This window comes from Bos javanicus, chromosome 11, assembly GCF_032452875.1.
Source record: "Bos javanicus breed banteng chromosome 11, ARS-OSU_banteng_1.0, whole genome shotgun sequence".
Lineage (NCBI taxonomy): Eukaryota > Metazoa > Chordata > Mammalia > Artiodactyla > Bovidae > Bos > Bos javanicus.
The window spans coordinates 103841427-103860335 of record NC_083878.1 but is presented as its reverse complement, the minus strand read 5'-3'; the positions used below and the strand labels follow the sequence as shown (position 1 = coordinate 103860335).

Genomic DNA, 18909 nt, shown 5'->3' with positions numbered 1-18909 from the left:
ATCAGGTGGCCAAAGTATTGGAGCTTCAGCTTCAGTCCTTCTAATGAATATTCAGGATTGATTTCCTTTAGGATGGACCAGTTTGATCTCCTTGAAGTCCAAGGGACCCTCAAGAGTCTTCTCCTGGGACATACTTGTCCTGAAAAAGTGCTTACTCCTTGTTGACCTGCGGTTCAGATCTCCCCAGCGCCCAGGTCTGCTGCCTGGCCCTGGGCAACACAGGCAAGGGCGGGGAAGGCGGGGCTGCAGCCCGGCTCCAGCTTCATCAGCTCAGGGACAGATGTCTGGCTGGGTCACCGGGAAGCCACACCCGCGCTGCACAGTGACTCAGGGCGGTGCTGGCACTGCTGCTGGCTGGCATCCAGGCAGGGTGGGGCCCCTGGGTGTGTTAGACTGAGCTCCAGAAACCTGCCTCTAACCTCCCACCCAGAGGTAGCAGGACCCAAATGCTTTGATTAGGGATTCATTTATCCAGGTCTCCGAATGGTAAAAATCCCAGGTGGCGCTAGTGGTAAAGAATCTGCGAGACGCAGGCTCGGTCCCTGGGTCGGGAAGATCCCCTGGAGAAGGAAATGGCAATCCACTCCAATATTTTTGCCTTAGAAATCCCACGGACAAGAGAAGCCTGGTGGGCTACAGTCCATGGGGTCTCAGAGAATCAGACACGACTGACTGACTGAATACATTCTGAGTGGTGAAGGGGGAAGCGAGGGTCAGAGGCCAGAGAACTGGGTCTGCTCACTCTGGGAGGGTCGGCTGCTATAGTTCGAGTTGTTGGAATGCTCTAGACTTATGCAGTGCACAGCCTGCGTAACTGTGCCAGGAGGTCCTGGGCTGTGTCTCCGCTTCCCTCTTCACTCAGGGCCTCTGCCTCATCCCCACCTGCCAGGCTTCCACTTCCACCATGGCCCCTGTGGCAGCACAGGAGTGTCACTGGTTATGTTTAGGTCATGGATTCACCTTGAGTTTCACTGTCACGCACGGACAGATGTGAGAGTTGGACCAGAAAGAAGGCCGAGGGCCAAAAAACTGATGCTTTTGAACTGTGGTGCTGGAGAAGAGTCTTGAGAGTCCCTTGGACAGCAAGGAGATCAAATCAGTCAATCCTAAAGGAAAGCAACCCTGAATATTCACTGGAAGGATTGATGCTGAAACTGAAGCTCCAATCCTTTGGCCACCTGATGCGAAGAACGGCCTCATTGGAAAAGACCCTGATGCTGGGAAAGGTTGAGGGAAGGAGAAGAGGGCAACAGAGGATGAGATGGTTGGATGGCATCACTGACTCAACAGACATGAATTTGAGCAAACTCCAGGAGATAGTGAAGGACAGGGAAGCCCGGTGTGCTGCAGTCCATGGGGTCGCAGAGTTGGACACACCTGAGTGATAGAACAATGATGATTGAGTGGAGACTCACACCCCGCTGGTCTGCTCCGCCCCAGCGCCACGTGGCCAGCCCTCCACGGCTGGCTCGCATGCTTGCATGTGAGTTTGCAGAGGGGAGAAGGCAGGAGCTCAGAAACCCCGCTCCCTGGGATGGGGTATCCACAGGGGCACGCAGAGCAGGCTGGACAGACAGAATGGGATTGCTACCTGGGGCCCGCATGCAGCTCCTATCAGTGATAGCGCCCTCGTGAGCCCAGTTGTCTGGAGGCCATCCTGGTGCAGAAGCAAGCCGGTGGTTTCCGCCAGTGACTCTTCTCTGATGAGCTAGGCATCAGTCCCTTTCCGTGGGTGGTGGCCCAGGCTCAGCAGGTCAGGCCCTCGAGTGTCCCCCGGCAGCCCGTGAGCTGGCGGGCGCCAGGTAGCAAGCGTGCTCCTCTCTGGACTTACAAGAGAGGAGTCCTTCATTCATTCATTCACCAGTGACTTGTGCAGGCCCCGGCTACAGAGCAGGGAGCGGCCAGGAGAGGTCTCGGGTTAGATGAGGGGAGGTGGGGGGTGGCAGCAGGAAGTGCCAGCCTCCGCCCTGCCCTCGGGGCCCCAGGGCCTGGCAGGACCCCGGGACATGGTCAGCACAGCACCCACGGCCCGGGCTGGGCCTGGCCTAGCTGGGGGAGGGCGGGGGCTTCCCTGCAGGCCCCTCTGCAGGCAGCCCTGGGTCATGCAGTGTGGCTCTGGGTCGGAGAGGAAATGAGGCAGAAGGGACTGCTTGGCCTGGCTCAGGTCAGGTCAGGGTGGCTAGGAGTCAGGGGAGCAGGCCGATTTAGGATTTCAGTCTAACACATGCAGGGGAGGGTGGAGGAGGCCTAGTCCCTCCCTCTCTCCCCAGCCCCAGCCTTCACAGTGGAGGGGACACCCCCCCCCCGCCGTGGCGGGGAGGGCTTCTCTAGGGGCTCGTGACCGCCGCCTTCTCCGCAGCGAGGTGGGGCAAGAGCCGCCAGGTGCCACCGAGGCCCCATGGCCGAGAGGCAGCCCCCTGGTCAGTGGCGGAGGCCAGGACTGAGCGGCGTCAGGCAGCAGGAAGCCCGCTGGGCCTCCAGCCCTGTCCAGTCCCCCAGGCTGGCCTGGGCAGCGCTGGGGCAGCTGACAGAGTCTGGACGCCAGCTGGGTCACGGGTGAGGTGGCCGAGGGCGGCTGCCCAAGGACGGGCCTGGCACCTCACGCCATCCCTTTATGTCCAGTGCCCCAGGCCTTCACTGGGCCCTACCCCGGCTGAGCGCAGCAAGGCGCAGAGGCATGTCTGGTCTGCAGTTATCCCCAGGGGCTGACCCTGGGCACCAGAACCCGTCTCCTGCTCCATCTTGCTGGCCAGGGGCCCCCAGGTGCCCTCTTGCCCTTCTGGGCTCCCGTCTGTCCCGTGGAGGATGGGGGGAGGCCATCTCTGGTGTGTACCCAGCAGAGACCTGGGTACTAGCTGATGTCAGGGGCAGGGAGGCTGCCTCGATCCTTGGGGCAGCCCCTCCTTGATGCTTTCTGCCTTCAGTCCCTCTCATGCCAAGGTCCCCGCTCCCACCTGAGCCTGGAACTCAGACGTGAGTGTCGTGGCCATGAAAAGCCGAGCATGGGGGCCGCCACCTTCGTGGAGAGCTGGCCGGGGGCAGGGAGGGGTTCACAGCCCTCGGCTCTCCAACGATGGGAGGGGCCGCTGCAGAAAGGGCCTCACCCCTGGGGGGCTTCCAGCCCTGGCAGCTCCCGGGGTTCTTGCCTCCCCTCCTCTGTTCAGAGACATCTCCTGGACTCCCGGTCACTGCCCCTGGACAGCCCCTCAGGCCCTGTCCCCCAGCCCAGAGTCCTTCTGGGAGGAGGCTGCTGCTCACCCTCCCAGCCCCCCACCCCCCAGGCTTGTGACGCAGGAGCTAGGACACCACAGCCAGGTAGAGGCTCTCTGCTGGCCCCTGGGCACGGGCCACACGTGCCTGGCTCCCTGGGCCCTGGAGCACCCCGGTGGAGCCCCAGCCTGTGGTACTGTCCTCACCCCCTCCCTGGGGAGCCTGTGGGCCCAGCACCGCCCAGCATGGCAGAGACCTGGGAATCGGGCCCAGAGGCCTGGTCTCATCTATTTTTAAGTGCGAGCCCATTAAAGACTCACAGGCTGCTTTATTTACCAATGGGGGAGTTGGGGTGGCACACCCACCGAGAGGGCCCCACACACACAGGCCCTGGCAGGCTCGCCCGGGCACCCTCCCCTCCAGCAGGCACCTCCTTCTGCAGGCTGGGCTGTGCCCTCCCCGCCTACCTTCCTCCCAAAGAGCTTCTCCCTAGGAGGGCCAGCCCCCCGGAGACGCTCCCCCAGAGAGCGGAAGGGGGGCTCCTCCCGGTGCCCCCGACTGGGTGCACTGCCCCCGGTCCACGCTGTCCCTGATCTCGTGTGACTCTGAGCCTTTGTCCCCTCCTGGCTTCTGCATCCTGGCTTTTTTTTCCTGGGCAGGTTTGAAGGGAGAGGAATCCACCTCCTGGTGCCAGAGGCAGAGCTGGGAGAGGCCTGGAGAAGGGCCCAGAGGAAGAAACTGAGGCTCGGGGAGCTTGGAGCTTAGCCATCTGTTCAGAGCTCAAAGATGTCGCTTGGCCAGGAGGGGTGATATCGGCCTTCAGAAATGCAGAGGCCCAGCCCTTCCCTCCGGAGGCCCCACCCAAGCCAAGGCCAACCCAGGGACCTCAGGGCCCCACCCCCGAGGCCAGGACTGGAAGAGCAGGTGGGTCGACAGGCCCAGTGCCGCCCCCGCGCCCTGCCGACTCCTGTGGCAGGGTGGGTTCAGGCCAGATGGTCACCTGGTGTTATGTGCTGCTTGGCTGGGCCCCGGCAGACGCCCAGGAGGCCTCAGCCGTCACCCGGCCAGGGGTGGCGGGGCGGGCGCCTTCCCTGGGTGCTTGCGGGGATGTGGAGCACCCTGAGAGGCTGGCACCCCCCTGCCCCGCATGCTAGTGCTCCCTGAGGGGGGCATGCTAATTTTAGAGGAAAACCCCTTGTCTCAGGGTCTCCACCAACCCAGAGGATCCTCTGGTGACTCACCTTCTAGAAACAAAAAGCGTTCCTTTCCCAAGAGAATACTGAATATGTGTCTCAGACCCAGCAGCGTCTGAGGCCTCCCCTTTCCCCCATTCCCAATCAGAGGCAAAAGGACACTTTATTTCCACATTTCCCCAGAGGAGGAAGGAGCTGGGGAAGGAGGTGAAAATCGAGCCACAGCCCCTCTGTCTGTCTGAAGACAGAACAGTGATGTCCGGGACCACCACGCCTGGGAGCCGGACAGGGCAGCGGGCCAGGGGCAGCGGGCGGGGGTACAGGACCCGGGCCGGCCTCTGCCCATCACCTCTATCAAGTGGGGGAGCGCTGGTCCTGGAGGCTGCTTGTGGCCAGGCCCCGTTCTCTCGGGCATCAGTGGAGCCCCCGGGGAGGCGGAGGAGAGGGGCGGCGAACACAGGAACCCATAAACGCGTGACTGAGTCATGGGAAATGCTGGGAAGAGTGAGGCAGGGAAGGCATCTGAGGGGTGGGCGGTGCCACCGTGGCAGTGCTGGCGGCTGGCAGCTACAGGACCTCAGGCAAAGCAGCGCTGTCTGCGGCGGGGGTTCTGAGGACAGGATTCACGCCTCAGCAAGAGCCCCCTGGGGCCTCCAGCTGAGAAACCAGGGACCCCGCGACACCGCTGGCAGTCCCGGGCCCACCTGACCCCCCGAAACCTCCTCTTCCGAGTCTGTCAGCCCCATGGCCAGCCCGGGCCCAGTGGTGCCAGCGCTCACCCCTCCTCCCCAAGGCGGGGGAGCACTCTCGGGCCTCCTCCAAGGTCGGAAGGAGAGACGCTCGTGGGCTTGATGCAGATGGCTGGAGGTGTTTACTTTGGTTCGGTCGCTCGGTCGCTCAGTTGTGTCCGACTCTTGCAGCCCCTTGGACTTCAGCCTGCGGGGCTTCCCTGTGCGGAGGGGTTTGGGCCACAGGCTTTGCTGTGAAACACGCATGGGTGTAGCGCAGGGGAAGGGACGCGCCCCTCGTGAAGAGTGAGAACGCCTGTGCCCAGGCTCCTCTCTCCGCAGGGAAGCCCTCATCCCTCTGGGCCTGACGCCCCCCAGTCACCCGTGATGGGTGATTTTGTACTTGTCACCCAAAATAGCATTTTGGGGACTTCAGCGAAGCATTTCAGCACTAGATGCCCCAGCATCTGAAATAGGGCAGAGGCTGACAACAACCTTTTGAAGGCCTCCAGGCACCACGTGTGGGGCCACTGGTCAATGGCAGCAAACCCAGGCCCGGGGCGCAAGTGGGGGGGCCGCGAGTGGAGGGCCCGCGAGTGGGGGGGCCGCGAGTGGAGGGCCCGCGAGTGGGGGGGCCGTGAGTGGGGGGGCCCAAGTGGAGGGGCCACAAGTGGAGGGGCCCAAGTGGAGGGGCCGCAAGTGGAGGGCACTTGTGTACAATGGAAACTTGGTGTTACAACCTGGATCTGCTCTGAGATCTGTTGACGGTCCCCCCCAGGGATGACCTGGAGCTCCTCCCCACAAGCCAGAGGCTGGCCACACCATTGCCCGGCCAGGCTGGCCCACCCGCTTGAGTTGAACTCAGTCGCCTGATCCCTGGGCAGGCCTGACACCTGGAGCATGAGATAACCTGCTGGCCCTGGCACCCACTGTCCGGCACCCAGGCCCCGCCCAGAAACTGGCCTCCTGCCTACCCAGCGCGTCTTCAGACCACCCCTCCCCCGAGGGGACCCGAAGGGGCAGGCTACCGGTTAGGTCACCGGGCGCCGCTCAAGGGCCCCTTTGTGCGGTGACCAGCCTGGCACGCGCCTTCGCGGTCTGGGCTCAGGGGCGGTGCCGGCGGTTGCGAAGGGGGGTGGGGTCCGGTCCGGCTATGGGGGTCTGCGGGGAGCCACGGCCCTGGTCACCCGCTGCGAAGGTGCGGGGGCTGGGGGCGGGCGCAGGGCCAGCGGCGGAGGGTGGCCCGGCGCCTGGGCAAGGGCACCGTCCCGGGACGGAGGGGCGGGGAGGGGCGGCGACCGCGCGGCGGGCGGGGCGGGGCGGGGACCGTCGCGGGCGGGGCGCACCTCGCTCACCCTCCCGGGTGCCCCGCCCCTCCGCCCTCGCAATAAGGGGCGCGGGCCTGGCGGGGCGAGGAGGAGGGCCCGCCGCCGCCGCCAGCCCGCGCGGCTGGAGCCCAGGCAGGCAGCCCGCGGCCCGCGCCGTCGGGGCTCCGGGCGCGGCTATGGAGCTGTGGCCGTGGCTGATCGCGGCGCTGCTGCTGCTGCTGCTGCTGGCGCAGCTGAGCCGCTCGGCCCGCTTCTACGCCAAGATCGGCCTGTACTGCGCCTTCTGCTTCACGGCCTCGGCGATGGCCGCGGTCGTCTGCCTGCTGCGCCACGGGGGCCGGACGGTGGAGAACATGAGGCAAGGGGGGCCGGGCGGGCGCGGGGGGGCCGCTTCCGCTTCCCTAACTTTCCCGTGTCCTTTCCCTCCTTCCTGCCGCGCCCGCCTCTCCAGGGCTCCGGGAGTGGCGGGAGGGGGCTGGGGCGGGGGGGGGGGTGGGGGGGGGTGCGGCGCTCCCTACGCCCGAGGGGAAAGCGGGTCGGGGAGCGCGCCGAGGGGTGGTGGTGGGTGGGCTGCGGCCTCCGGAGCCCGCGTCGCCGTGTCCCCGCACCCTTGCCCCGGGACCCCGGCCAGGGGCCGACACGGAGGGCTTTACAGAGATCTGGCTCTCGGCGCCGCGCAGGGTGCTGGGCCGGCTCCGAGAGGAATGCGGCCGGGCCGGGTGGGCAGAGGCTCGGTGCCGCTTCGCGTGGCGGGGGGTGGGGGCTAGCCGCCGTGCACCGCCGCGCCCGGGGCTCTCAGTCTCCTCCCCGCCATCCCGCCTGCCCACCTGTCGGGCGATGAGCGCACCTGTGCTCAGCCTCTTCCTTCCGCTTAGGAAGGTGTGGTGGCTCCAGCCCGCGGAGGTTGGGCGGGGACTGCTGGCCCTTGGGGTCCAAGCTTTAAGCCAGGGGAAAGAACACGGTGGTGGCTGGGGTGTCCCCCCTCCCATCCCCGGGGTTGGGGAGCTTGCTGCGGTAGGGGTCAGGCTGGGCTGACAGGAAGAGATGGCGATCTCTCCCGGGCAGGGGCAGGGGCTGGGGAGGGCATGGTGGCCCGAGAGGGGCTCCTTGGCCCTTTCCCCAGATTCCGATGGGGAGGGGCCATTGCTAACACGCCACCCTGTGGCTTTGGCAATGATGGCCTTTTGGCCGTGGCCTGGGGTGGGAATACTGTGGTCCCTGAGGCCCCCACTACCCCAGCGCTCACAGGGCAGGGGGTGAGGGGTCCTGGCTTTCTGCCCTTCCCGGCCTTGTCCATCCGATGGGCTGACACTGCCAGACTGGCCTGCTCTGCACAGTTCTCCCCGGCTGTTTTCAGGGATTTGTGGCTCCCGCTGCCCCAGGAATGGGCGGGAGGACTAAGAGTGGGGAAGCTAAGAGTGGGGAAGACTGGTGGGTGGGCCAGGGGTCTCCAGTGCCTCCCCTGCCCTCCCCCGCCCCACGTGGCCCAGGGCAGCAACCCAGGGAGCAGAGATCACAGGGGTGGCCCACTTGTTGCCTTTCCAGCTGTCTTCCCAAGCAGTCAGCTCTCTGGGATGGGGAGGGCCTGTGTCCAGAAATAGGGGGTTCCTCAGGGCTGGGCCCTGCCGGCAGGGATGCTGGCCTGAGTTTGAGGCCCTGGGACCCCCTGCAGACAGTGGGCTCACAGCCCGTGTCCGTTCCACACCTGCTGGGGGCCAGCCAGGAGCAGGGCAGGGGGTGGTTTCCGGCAACAAGGGCTGGTGGGCTCCTCAGAGGGGCAGCTGCCCTCCCACAGCCAGGCCCGAGGGTGGCACGTCTGTTTCTGAGGCAGGAGGGGGCCCTGAGCCTGGCTTGTGCTGCGTGCGGGTGGGAAGCGAGTCCTGGAGCAGGCTTTCAGCAGGCGTTCCCAGTGGTCACCCTCTCTCTCCCTGGCTCTGTGTGGTCAGGTAGCCTTGTCTTTAAAAGGTCCAACTCGCTCTTCCAGGCCTGGGCTTGAAAGCTGCTTCCCCAGGGTCAGGCTGGAAGTCACGGCCACCCTTTCTGACCAGGTGGTAGAACTGGCAGGCCGGCCTGACCAGCACTTGGCAGCCCAGGCCTGGCCAGCCCCGTGGCCTCTGCTGCCTCGGGCTTGTTCCCCGAGCCCAGAGCCCAGCTCGGCCCCCAGTCTCGCACGAGATTCGGGCCTGCTGAGACGTCCTCCTCAGCTCAGGAGGGAGCTCCCCTCCCCGGGGCAGCCCCCGACTCAGGCTCTGCACAAGCCAACCCAGGACATGACGGAGGTGCTGAGTCCTCCCCAGAGAGAGGCAGGCCTAGGGGTCTGGGAACCCACAGCCCCCTTCCCCTGCAGCCCCAGGTCCCAAAGGGTGGGTCATAGTGATGACACCCATGGCTCCCCAGTGATGGCAGAGAGGAGGGTCCCTTGTGAACACGAGTTCCCCAAGGGATGCGGCCGAGGAGGGCTGAGGAATGCAGAGGTCGTGGAGGCGCTGTGTCCCTCTAGGCGCTGTGCCCCTCCAGGGACAGGCCCACGAGGACAGGTGAGGTTGGGGGCTGTGTGGACAGGCTCCCTCATTTCAGGCCCCTCCTGGGTTGGACTGTGGGTGCCTGGCTGCCCCCCTCTCCAGTCTCACCCTGACCTCGGGAAAGGACTCTGCCCATCAGTTCTGTCTCGCACCCCCATGCGCTGGCGGATGCTTCATCTTTAGGGAAAGGTGTTGTTCCTAGTCCCATTTTATGGATGAGCCCTCAGAGAAGCAGCTTGAAACTCATGTCTCCGGGGGTTGGGGCGGGGAGGAGGCAACTGGCAGGTCCCAGAACTAGGACGCGGCAGACCTGGGCTGCAGAGCCCAAGGATGACTTCAAGGTGGGTCTTTTCCTCTGTCTCACCCAGCATCGGGGCTGGGGGCGGCACCGTGGCTGCTCTGGAGCTGGAGACCAGGCTCAGGGGAAGTCCTAAGTTCCAAGAGGGACAGCCCAGCTCCACCCACCGCCTCGCGTTCCCATCTCCCTGTAACCAGCAGCCCGTCTCTGTGATGGGGCAGCCAAGGAGGCCTTTGCCATTGAGTTGTGAGTTTTGAGCGTGCTTGGCAGCGCTGGGAGCGGAGGGCCAGAGGCAGGCACTGTTGTGAGCATGCTGGGGCTGAGGCCAGGGACCCCCTCCCAGACTGGCGGGGGCCTGCGCGCCAGGCGAGGCTGGGTCCTCGTCCTGGGGGCAGGTGCCCTTATCACACCTGCTGGACAGTGAAGAGAGCGAGGCCCAGGATAATCCTGTGTGTTAGAACTGGCTTTGGCGGTAGAATCAGGAAACCAGATAACAGCACCTTAACGCAGAGAGTTTCCTTTCTCACACGTTCAGGTGACCAGGACGGGCAGCCTGGGACCGCAGCTAGGCTGCAGGGCTGGGGGCAGGAGAGTGAGGTGCTGGGTCGGTGGAGCCCCCACCCACTTGGAACGTTGAGGATGGGCATCGCTGCAGCCAGGGCCTGGGGCCCTGGTCTTGGCGTGGGCCGGTGGGGGCAGTCCTCCCCCTGGGTGGACTCCTGCAGGCCCGGGAGCAGAGCTCCTGAGATCTGGACACTGCTCACGGCCCCACCTCCTTCCACCCCACTTCTGAGCCCCCGTTAGCACCTCTGGGCACCTGCAGAGGCCAGCACCCCCAGCTCCTGCCCACCCAGTGTTCCGGCTCATCTGACGCTTGGGAAAGGCCGCTGCCTACCAGGCGGCCTTGCTGGGGCCTCCTGTCCCCTGAGCAGACCGATGGCTCTGTGTGCCTGCCCTCCTGGCACGGCCTTCCAGAGTGAGTGCCACCAACCACCCCCCTCCACCCTCGCCACGTTATAAGGCAAAGCCCACGGGGTCTGGCTGAGGACTTGGCACGGCTTGGCTGAATTAGCTACTGGGTCTTCCTAGAGCTGTCTAGCCTGTGTCGGGGCTGAGCGCAAAGGTCAGCAGGTAGCTGAGACCTGACCTTGAACCACCTTCCAGTGGCCAGGAGCAGGTACCGGCTGGGGGAGGGGCTTCTTCCATTTACTTTGGAATCTTTTCCTCCTGTGTTGTCACCAACACAGCCGCTGTCTGTGGAGGGCCCCCCGGCCTGGCAGGTGTCTCAGGCGTCCAGCCTCATCTAGCTCGACCCCTCCACGACCTTCCAATCTCACAAGTGGAAACAAGAAAGCGTAGTGAGGTCAAGTCCGTTGCCCAAGGTCACAGCTGTGAGAGGAGCGTCAGGGCCTGTCTGACCCAGAGCTGGGGCGGGGTCCGGGTGTCCACAGATGAGCACGGCTGGTCCACGGAGGGGGCTGCCGGGGCTTCGGCCCCAGGCCCCCGAGAATCCTCACGCTTATGGCACTCCCTTCGAGGCCAGCGGCCCCAATCAGGGTTAAATGGAGGGCTCCTGAGAAAGACCCACGAGGGGTGAGGATGGCGCCTCTGTTTAAGGAGATCACTGCCCCCCTGGGCTCTTGGAAAGTGGGGCGGGCCCCCTTGCCTTGCGGGGACTCTGGCACCAGTCACCCACCTGGCAGCTGCCTTCAGAAGAAGGCTGGGCCACCTGGCTTCAGGCAGCCTTGGCTCCACCTCCCTGGGAAGGCAGGACTGGAGCTGGGGTGCGAACATCCCTGGCACACCTGTGACTCCCGCCCTGAAGCTGGGGCCCTGCTTCCTGTGGGTAGGGGCACTGGAGTCAGCTGGGCTCCGAAGAGGCCTGGGCTGGGCAGACCTGGCTGCCTGGGGACAGCGGCTGCCCGGAGCTTCCTGCTGGGAGAGAAGGGCAGAGCCCCTCCTGCTGGGGGTGGTGTGGGGGCCAGAGAGCCCCTTCAGGGGGTGAGGGGAGGCCTGCAGAGGAGCTAGAACACCTCACCTGATAACCCTGGAGTTTAGGGGCGGGCTCCAGCCCATCCCGGCCTCCCCACTGTGTGACTCTGGGCAAGTCGCTCAGCTTTGCTGAGCCTCCACTTCCCTGGTGCAGGAGTATACGACCTTGTGGGGTTACTGTCTGAGCGAAACTGGACAGTTGGCGTCTGTCCCCAAGCAGGCTTGGCAGGTAGCATGGAGCACCTGCTCCCGGGCGTGGGTGTGGGGCATCTGTCCCTGTGGTTATGTGCGTGCTGCATTCCAGGCCAGGACAGACCAGCTCTCCCTGCCCAGGGCCCTGGAGCCTCTGCACAGCTTGGGCGGCCTCCCTGCTCTTGGAGGAAGCACTGTGAAGATGATACGACGTCCCCACCACTTTGACTGAAAACCTTGACAAGAGGGGACAGAAGGAGAAGGAAGAGCGAGACCCCGTGCCCGCCCCCCTGCAGGGAGTGACTGATGGACCCTCCCTGTGAGGAGCATCTCTTGCTTCTGTCTGCTCCCAGGATGCCCCTTTCTTTTGCAGCTTCCTGTACTTATGTCAGTGGCGGTGTCTTTTGGTTTTGAGTGCAGTTATTTGTAAAATGTAGCGAGTTGCTCCCTGGACCTGTCGGTCCCTCCTGGAACCGTTTGGTCCTTGGGAGGTCTGCCTCAACTGGGGTGGGAGAGGCCCCTGCTAGGCTGAGTATCACAGGATACTGTGATCACGGTATATACAGTATCTTTCATCATCCCCCACCCCCAAATACTGATCCTGTCAATTAGATACAAAAAGAAAATACAGAGAAGTTCTGGAGACGGACGTTTGGGACAGCTGCATTATACACTTGTAAATGGTTTAAAATGATAGATTTTATGTTATGTATATTTCACAACAGTTTGTCTCCTTTTGGCTGAGTCAGGCAGCATGGAGGATCTTAGTTCCCCAATCAGGGAATAAAGCAGGGATCAAACCCGGGTCTCCCTGCATTGGAAGGGCAGACTCTTAACCACTGGACCACCAGGGAGGTCCTTCATCACAACTGTTTGAGAAGAAAAACGGAGCCAGCAGACACCCCCAGAGAGTGACCCACTGTCCTCTCCAGATGTGGTCTGGGACTTTGCCTGTGAGCTTGGCAGGGAAATGCAAATGACAGGTTTGCATTAGAAGTCCCGGGAACCGACCTGACAGCGAATAAGTAGGGATCTTTGCTCTTTCCTCTGCCGCAGCCCTGTCTATCTGGGCTGTCCCCACGGGGACGCTGAGGTGTTCTTTCCCTAATCCCGACCGCGCCTGTGCGTCGGCAGCTTTAGGATCAATTGCCAGAAGAGGATTGCAAATCTCAGGGACTAGGCTTCTTAAGGGCTCTTCTAGGTCCTGCCAACCTGCCCTCCTCCAGAAACCTCTGCGATCTCCCACCTCTGCCAGCAACCTCAGGCCGTTTCCCGACACCAGCCGACACCTCCCGTTATCCGGCTATCCTCTGCCAATCCGAAGGAAGAGGACAGGGCTTCTCGTTTCAATCCGCGTTTCCTTTGATGGCTAGTGAGACTGCGTGCCTCTGTGTTGTTGGACGATGCACGTTTTTCCTGTTGGTGAATGGCCTGCTTGCGCCCCCTCCTTGGGTCGGTCAATCCTCACAACGACCCGAGAAGCCATCTCTTGGCAGTCGAGAAGCCCGAGGCTCCCCAGCTGAGGTAGCCAGGCGAGGTCTCCCAAGAGTGTCCGGCCAGGGGCACCTCTGAGCCGGATGGGAACAAAGGGACAGGTCTGGCTCGAGCTGGCAGAGGCTTAGCGCTAAGGAGGATGGCCCGGCTTCCAGGTCCAGCGAGGCCGGCTGGCCCGACTGTGAGAGCAGCCGGGGCTCAGCTGCCTCCCTCGCGGAGCCCCTCTCTCCAACCTGTGCCGTGGGAGGAGGAGGGGAGAGAGGCTGTGTGGGCCAGATGCGAGCCTGCCTTTGGGACAGAGAGGCAGAGCTGATAGGATCCACTCGTGTGAGGCTCAGAGGAGTCTTATCCACAGAGACAGAAAGATGCTGGGGCCCGGGGCAGGGTGTGTGTGTGTAACGGGAACAGCGTGTCCGTCAACTTGAGAAGATAAGAGTCCTGGGGACAGACGATGGGGGCAGTTGCTCAACAACGTGACCGCACTTGAACTGTGTATTTGAAACCAGTTCAGAGGGTAAATGTGCTGCGTGCATCTTACCCACAGTTTTAAAGACACGAGTCTGCCTTCGGGCCAAGGACCCGCTCTGAGCCTCTGCTCTATTGAGAACCGGGTCTGGGCCCAGGCCCTTCTGGCTGGAGTGGAAAAGGCCTCCCTCCCGGTCAGGACTGTGAGGAGCTCCCTGGCGGCTGTGTGTGTGTGCGTGTGTGTGTTTGTGTGTGTGTGTGCGTGCACGAATCTTGTGCGGAAAGTGGAAAGCTCTTGGGTCACCGGGAGCTCACCTTCAGCCCCGCCCCCACCCACTGGTGGGAAGGACCCAGGGGGCCTGCAGGAATGGCAGAGGAGTGACCTCAAGCCGTGGGCTCCATCGCCCCGTGTGCACGGACCCCTGACTGGCACCTGTCCTGTGCCAAGTGTGTGCGGTGTCAACCTTCTCCCTGCCAGCCAGCTACCCAAAGACAGGGGCACGCGTGGTCTCCCTCACCCGTCACCTCCTGCGGGGATAGGCCCCTCCAGGTTACGAGTGCCCAGGGCAGCCTCCTGCCAGGAGCAGGGCCCACGCACATCCTAGCTCCACTGGCATCCTGGTGTGACCTTGAGTATGTGTGTGTGTGTGTGAAACGGGCAGGCTGCCGCTTTGTAGGACAAGGAGGCGTGAAAGCCATGGTGCCCGCCGGGCCGGTCTCCCCAGCAGCAGCTCTTCCAAACCAGGAAGCAGCCCGCAGCTCCTCGCCAAGGTTTCCGCTTGGTACCCACGCTTCCCTCCCTTGGGTGTGGCTCTGCCTTGAGGGACGGTCACTTCCCGTGGGGGGCCCCCTGCCCCGGCCTCCTCTGTGGGCGGCCTCTCCACGTTGGGTCCTTCGGCCTCTGATGCGGCTGACAGCAGAGTTCACCCAGCCTAGGGGTTTCTCAGCCTCCATCCCCGCTGTTCAGCTGGGCCCCCGGCCTGGGGTGACAGGCAGGACTCGGGGGCTGGAGGCTGGATGACAGGTGCAGATCCGGGTACCTGGACGTGGAAGGGGGCGTCCTTCCCACAGCCAGGCGTCAGGGTCCCCAAGGCCTTGCTTCCATGCGACCTTCATGTCACCGGCTGGGGAGGCGAGGGGCGGGGGGCACTCGCCATCCTGCTGGGGGACAAGACCTGAAGGCGCTCGGAGGGGAAGGCAGGCTCAGGGTCAGTGGCCAGCCTGCCAGGGTGGGCTGGGGGTCTCCGGGCTGTGCGCGCAGAGCCCACGTCACGCCAGGGCAGTGGCCCTCTGCTCACTGGGCCCGTCTCCCCCGCAGGATCATCAGTTGGTTCGTCCGGTCCTTCAAGTACGCATATGGCCTCCGCTTTGAGGTCAAAGGCCGTGAGACGCTGGACGAGGACCGGCCCTGTGTCATCATCTCCAACCACCAGAGCATCCTGGACATGATGGGTAAGGCTGGGCCTCAGTGGGGTCTGGGGGAGGACTGACCCTCCCCAGTTGCCTGGGGGTAGGGGGAGGCTGCTGTCCTACTTGGTGGAGGCTAGACCCAGCTGAGCTGGCAGGCGGGGGTTTGACACTGGAGGGAGGGACCCGCGCCTCCCTCCGGCGGGTAACAGGACTGGGCAGCCTGTGTGGGGCCCCGGGCCCTGCTGCAGTGCCCCCTGAGGCTCAGAGGCCAGACGGTGCCCAGGGGCCAGTGGTACCCGAGGCCTGGGGCTGGCCCGCTTCTCCCTGGGGAGTGGCCCCTGAGCTGCGCTGTCTCCTCCTGTCCCTACCTGGCATCTGGCGCCCACAGGCCTCATGGAGGTCCTCCCCGACCGCTGCGTGCAGATCGCCAAGCGAGAGCTGCTCTTCCTGGGGCCCGTGGGCCTGATCATGTACCTGGGGGGCGTCCTCTTCATCAACCGGCAGCACTCCCAGACGGCCATGAGCGTGATGACCGATGTGGGCGAGCGCATGGTCAGGGAGAAGGTGAGTGCCCGGGGCTGGGGCGCCCGGCGCTGGGGACACTCAGGCCCAGTTGTGGTGTCAAGTCGGCCCCGAGGGTGAGTCCCTGCAGCAGAACACGCCTCATCGCTGTGTGTCTGTGAATCTCATATGGAAGAGCCAGGCGCAGGGCCTCGGTTGTCAGCGGTGGTAGTCTCTGCTGAGAAGGGCGGTGGGTGCCTCCCTGGGCGGCCTCTGGCTTTTGGGTACAGCCTCCTGTCTCCTCAACAGCTCAAAGTGTGGATCTACCCGGAGGGCACGCGGAATGACAACGGGGACCTCCTGCCTTTCAAGAAAGGCGCCTTCTACCTGGCGATCCAGGCCCAGGTATGTCGGGGCTGCGGCCTCCTGGTGTGGCCGGGGCGGGAAGCGCATCCGGGCTGGCCTACGGCTGACAGTGACCTCCCGGCCGGCCGGGGCCACTGGCGCTCGGGGACCACCTGCCTCTGGACAGGCAGCACCTGTCTGTGAGCTGCCATGGAGGGCAGTCCCTGGGGCCCCTGAGCGTGAAGGCTGGGGTCTGGTCAGCCCAGGACCAGCTGGAATGACGCTCATCACTTCCGTACCTGCCCACAGAGCTTCAGCACCCCACTTTCCCGCTGGCCGGGCGAGGGGGGCTGGGGTTGGCGTAAAGAAGGCCCGCTGCCTGGACTGTCAGGAGGGCTCTGCCAAGGTCGCGTTCAGTTCCCCCGCAACCCTCGCCAAGGCAGGTTCGGGACTGAGCAGTGGCTGGGCGGTGGGGGGTGCACCAGGGCTCACAGGGGCCAGGACAGAGTGAGCAGAAAGCCCGGCATGGGCCTCGTGCTGCTCTGTCCTTGACTTCCGGGGTCCCGGGGATCTCGGGGGGATGGCAGGAGAGGCTTGGGGCACGTCCCTCCGTGAGGTGGGGCTCCGGGTGGGTTCGGGTGCCTGTCCTGTGCTGGGGGCTGAGCGCAGGTGAAAACCCTCGGGGTTTGGGGAGCCTTCCTTCCTGCCTGGTCAGAGTCAGGCTGCCAGCTGGGCAGGGCTCTGCTGTCTCCTGGGCTTCACCTGTGAGAGGTGGCCTCGAGCACCCCCTGGTGGCCCCGAGCAAGGCTGGGAGAGCCTTCCTTCCAGAAGCTCCCAGCCAGCGCCGGGGGTCGGGGGTGGGGGAGCTGGAGGGAGGGGTGGACGGGGGTGGGGACGGGAGCCTGGGCTCTGATCCCCGTCCTGCCCGAGCACAAGGAGGAGGACACCCCGGCCACAGGCCCGGGGCCGGTGTCTCTTCCCTTTGTGGTGGAGAAGGGGTCACGGGGGTCATGGGAGAGAAGAGCGGAGCGGAGCTTTGAGGGGTGGTGGGGCCAGGGCAGTCTCAGCCAGGACGCCAGGCAGCGTGTTTCCTGTCAGTTCCCCCCACCCCAGGGTTAATGATTACTCCAGGTGCCATTTCCGACACTGGAACCACCACTGTTGAAGTCACCATTGTACTTGACCCTGGTGTCTTCCGGGAAAACCCGCAGGCCCTGCCCCCTCCCCTGGCTGGAGCTGCCCCCTGGGGTTGGGGGAGAGGCTGGGAAAGGAAGAGATGGGCAGAAAGACCTCAGTTATCTCCTCTGGCTAAACTGGACAGGGTCCTGGGTCATCTTGGGACCCTTGCGGGGTGCGGAATGTGAATCCAATGGATGTGTGCCAACCCAGGAAGTCTTCCTGGAGGAGGGGATACTTGGGTAAGGATGTGCAGGATGAGTTTATGGACTCGGGGCCACCCAGGGCACGAAGGGTGTCCCAGGGCAGCACATGGAAGCACCCTGAGCCACCCAGGCACGAAGGGTGTCCCAGGGCAGCGCATGGAAGCACCCTGAGGCACCCAGGCACGAAGGGTGTCCCGGGGCAGTGCATGGAAGCACCCTGAGGCAGGGTGGTATGCCTGCCTGGTGGCCACAGGGGTCGTGGGGGCAGGCAGGGTCTGCCCGCAAGCTTGTCCCTGGGATCAGGCCCCACGGTCGGGCTGGGCTCCGTCCTCAGGCTGCCACGTCTGCTGTCCCCAGGTACCCATCATCCCTGTGGTTTACTCCAGCTTCTCCTCCTTCTACAGCTGTAAGACGAAGCTCTTCACTTCAGGTAGCCCCCCGCCCCCCCCCACACACACACCTGCCACACGGGGGCCCGCCCACCCGATCTCAGTCCCAGTGACACCCGGACCCCGCTTCTGGGGGGCCACTCCAGGCCGTGCCCCTCAGTGACTGGGGGAAGAAGGAAGGAGGCCCTGCCTTGAGCCCCAAGATCAGGGCTCCCAGGGGTGGGTGGAGGCCCAGCTTCTCACACACGGGACGGGCCTTGCCCACAGCTCGGGGGACCTTGAGGGGCGCACTTCCTCTGCCCAGGGTGGGCTCTGAACCAGTGCATCCAGCCCTGACTCTCAGGCAGCAGCCTCCCGGGGACGCCCCCCATGCCCTCTGCCACGGAGCTTAGGACCTCCCTCCACCCTTCTCTCCAGACCCCCACACGAGGGTGCCTGGCACCCAGGTGGGAAGTGGGGTCCAAGGGAGAAGCTGCCTGCCACACACCTGGGTCCCCGAGGCCGCCTGCAATCCAGGGCTGCCCCAGAGCCTCCTGGGGGAGGGAACATCCTGGAACCTAAGCGGTCCTCACAAGGGGGCACGCACTCGTCCACGCCCCTCTGAACGTTCCTGAGAGCATGTGAATGCCTGCATCAGTGATTCTCAATTAAGAGCCAACCGCCAGAGACCGGGGTGTCTGGAAGAGCCCGGTCCAGCCCAGGGCCTCGGGAGGCTGGCAGACAGCCAAAATGGGGGGAGAGAGGCCCCCCGCAGGAGCCCCCCAGGCAGCTGACGTCCCCACCCTGCCCCCACAGGAACCATCCAGGTGGAGGTGCTGGATGCCATCCCCACCCGTGGCCTCACTGTCGCCGACGTCCCCAAGCTTCTGGACACCTGCCATCAGGCCATGAGGACGCACTTCTTCCACATATCCAAGATCCCCCAGGAGAACGGGGCCCCCTTGGGACCCGATGCCCAGGAGGCCCAGTAATCGAGGCCTGGGGCAGGGCAGGACCTGGATGGACGATGGACAGAGGGCCGCCCCCCACCCACCAGACACCACTGTGTCCCCTCTAGCCGTCACCCCCTGGAAGCGGGTCCCTCTTGTCACTGCCTTGGGTCCAGGCCCCCCGATGTCCCTGCAAGGGAGAGTCAGCCCCCCAAGCTCTGAGGGCAGGGCCTCGCCCACCCCTGTGCCTCCGGGGTCTGGTGTGGGAGTGGGTCTGGACCCCCATGGGCTGACAGGGCAGGGCCGAGCTGCCCGGCCCCACCCTCCCGCCCAGGCCTGCATCAGGCCCTCAGGGAGAGGCTCGGGGGCCAGGACGCCTGGTCTCACGCCCCCAGGTGGCCTCATGCCAGCTGGGCCTCAGGGAGCCACAAAGCAGGGTCTGCGGCTCCCCCGGCCCTGGGGAGCGAGTCTGCTGAATGGGTACTGTGCTCGTCACTGTTTTTTATAAACGAACTCTTGGAAGTGCCTGCT

At 64.4% G+C, this 18909-nt stretch overlaps 1 protein-coding gene and 1 long non-coding RNA gene across 4 annotated transcripts; one reads left to right on the top strand and one right to left on the bottom strand.

Moving 5' to 3' along the window:
• Positions 1-4547: 4547 nt before the first annotated feature.
• LOC133257734 (uncharacterized) lies at positions 4548-6448 on the bottom strand. 3 transcript variants are annotated; one of them, XR_009739675.1, is made up of 3 exons: positions 6160-6448; positions 5183-5352; positions 4548-5013 (listed from the first exon to the last, which is right to left on the bottom strand). It is a non-coding gene; the product is annotated as an uncharacterized LOC133257734 (long non-coding RNA). The 3 variants fall into 3 exon arrangements; XR_009739676.1 differs by lacking the exon at positions 6160-6448 and adding an exon at positions 5872-6109; XR_009739677.1 differs by lacking the exon at positions 6160-6448 and having other exon boundaries at positions 5183-6109.
• A 74-nt stretch (positions 6449-6522) lies between these two features.
• Positions 6523-18904, top strand: AGPAT2 (1-acylglycerol-3-phosphate O-acyltransferase 2). The gene is made up of 6 exons (XM_061434099.1): positions 6523-6817; positions 14741-14874; positions 15221-15396; positions 15643-15738; positions 17418-17490; positions 18245-18904. The coding sequence occupies exons 1-6, from the start codon at positions 6636-6638 to the stop codon at positions 18418-18420; spliced, it is 837 nt and encodes a 278-aa protein (XP_061290083.1). The 5' UTR covers positions 6523-6635; the 3' UTR covers positions 18421-18904.
• Positions 18905-18909: the final 5 nt, after the last annotated feature.

Excerpts from the sequence above, each read along its gene's own strand:
- AGPAT2 (XM_061434099.1), top strand. The coding sequence starts at position 6,636 with ATGGAGCTGTGGCCGTGGCTGATCGCGGCGCTGCTGCTGCTGCTGCTG. Across the intron at positions 15,397-15,642 it reads AGCGCATGGTCAGGGAGAAG|CTCAAAGTGTGGATCTACCC; the intron begins GTGAGTGCCCGG and ends TCTCCTCAACAG. Across the intron at positions 17,491-18,244 it reads GACGAAGCTCTTCACTTCAG|GAACCATCCAGGTGGAGGTG; the intron begins GTAGCCCCCCGC and ends CTGCCCCCACAG.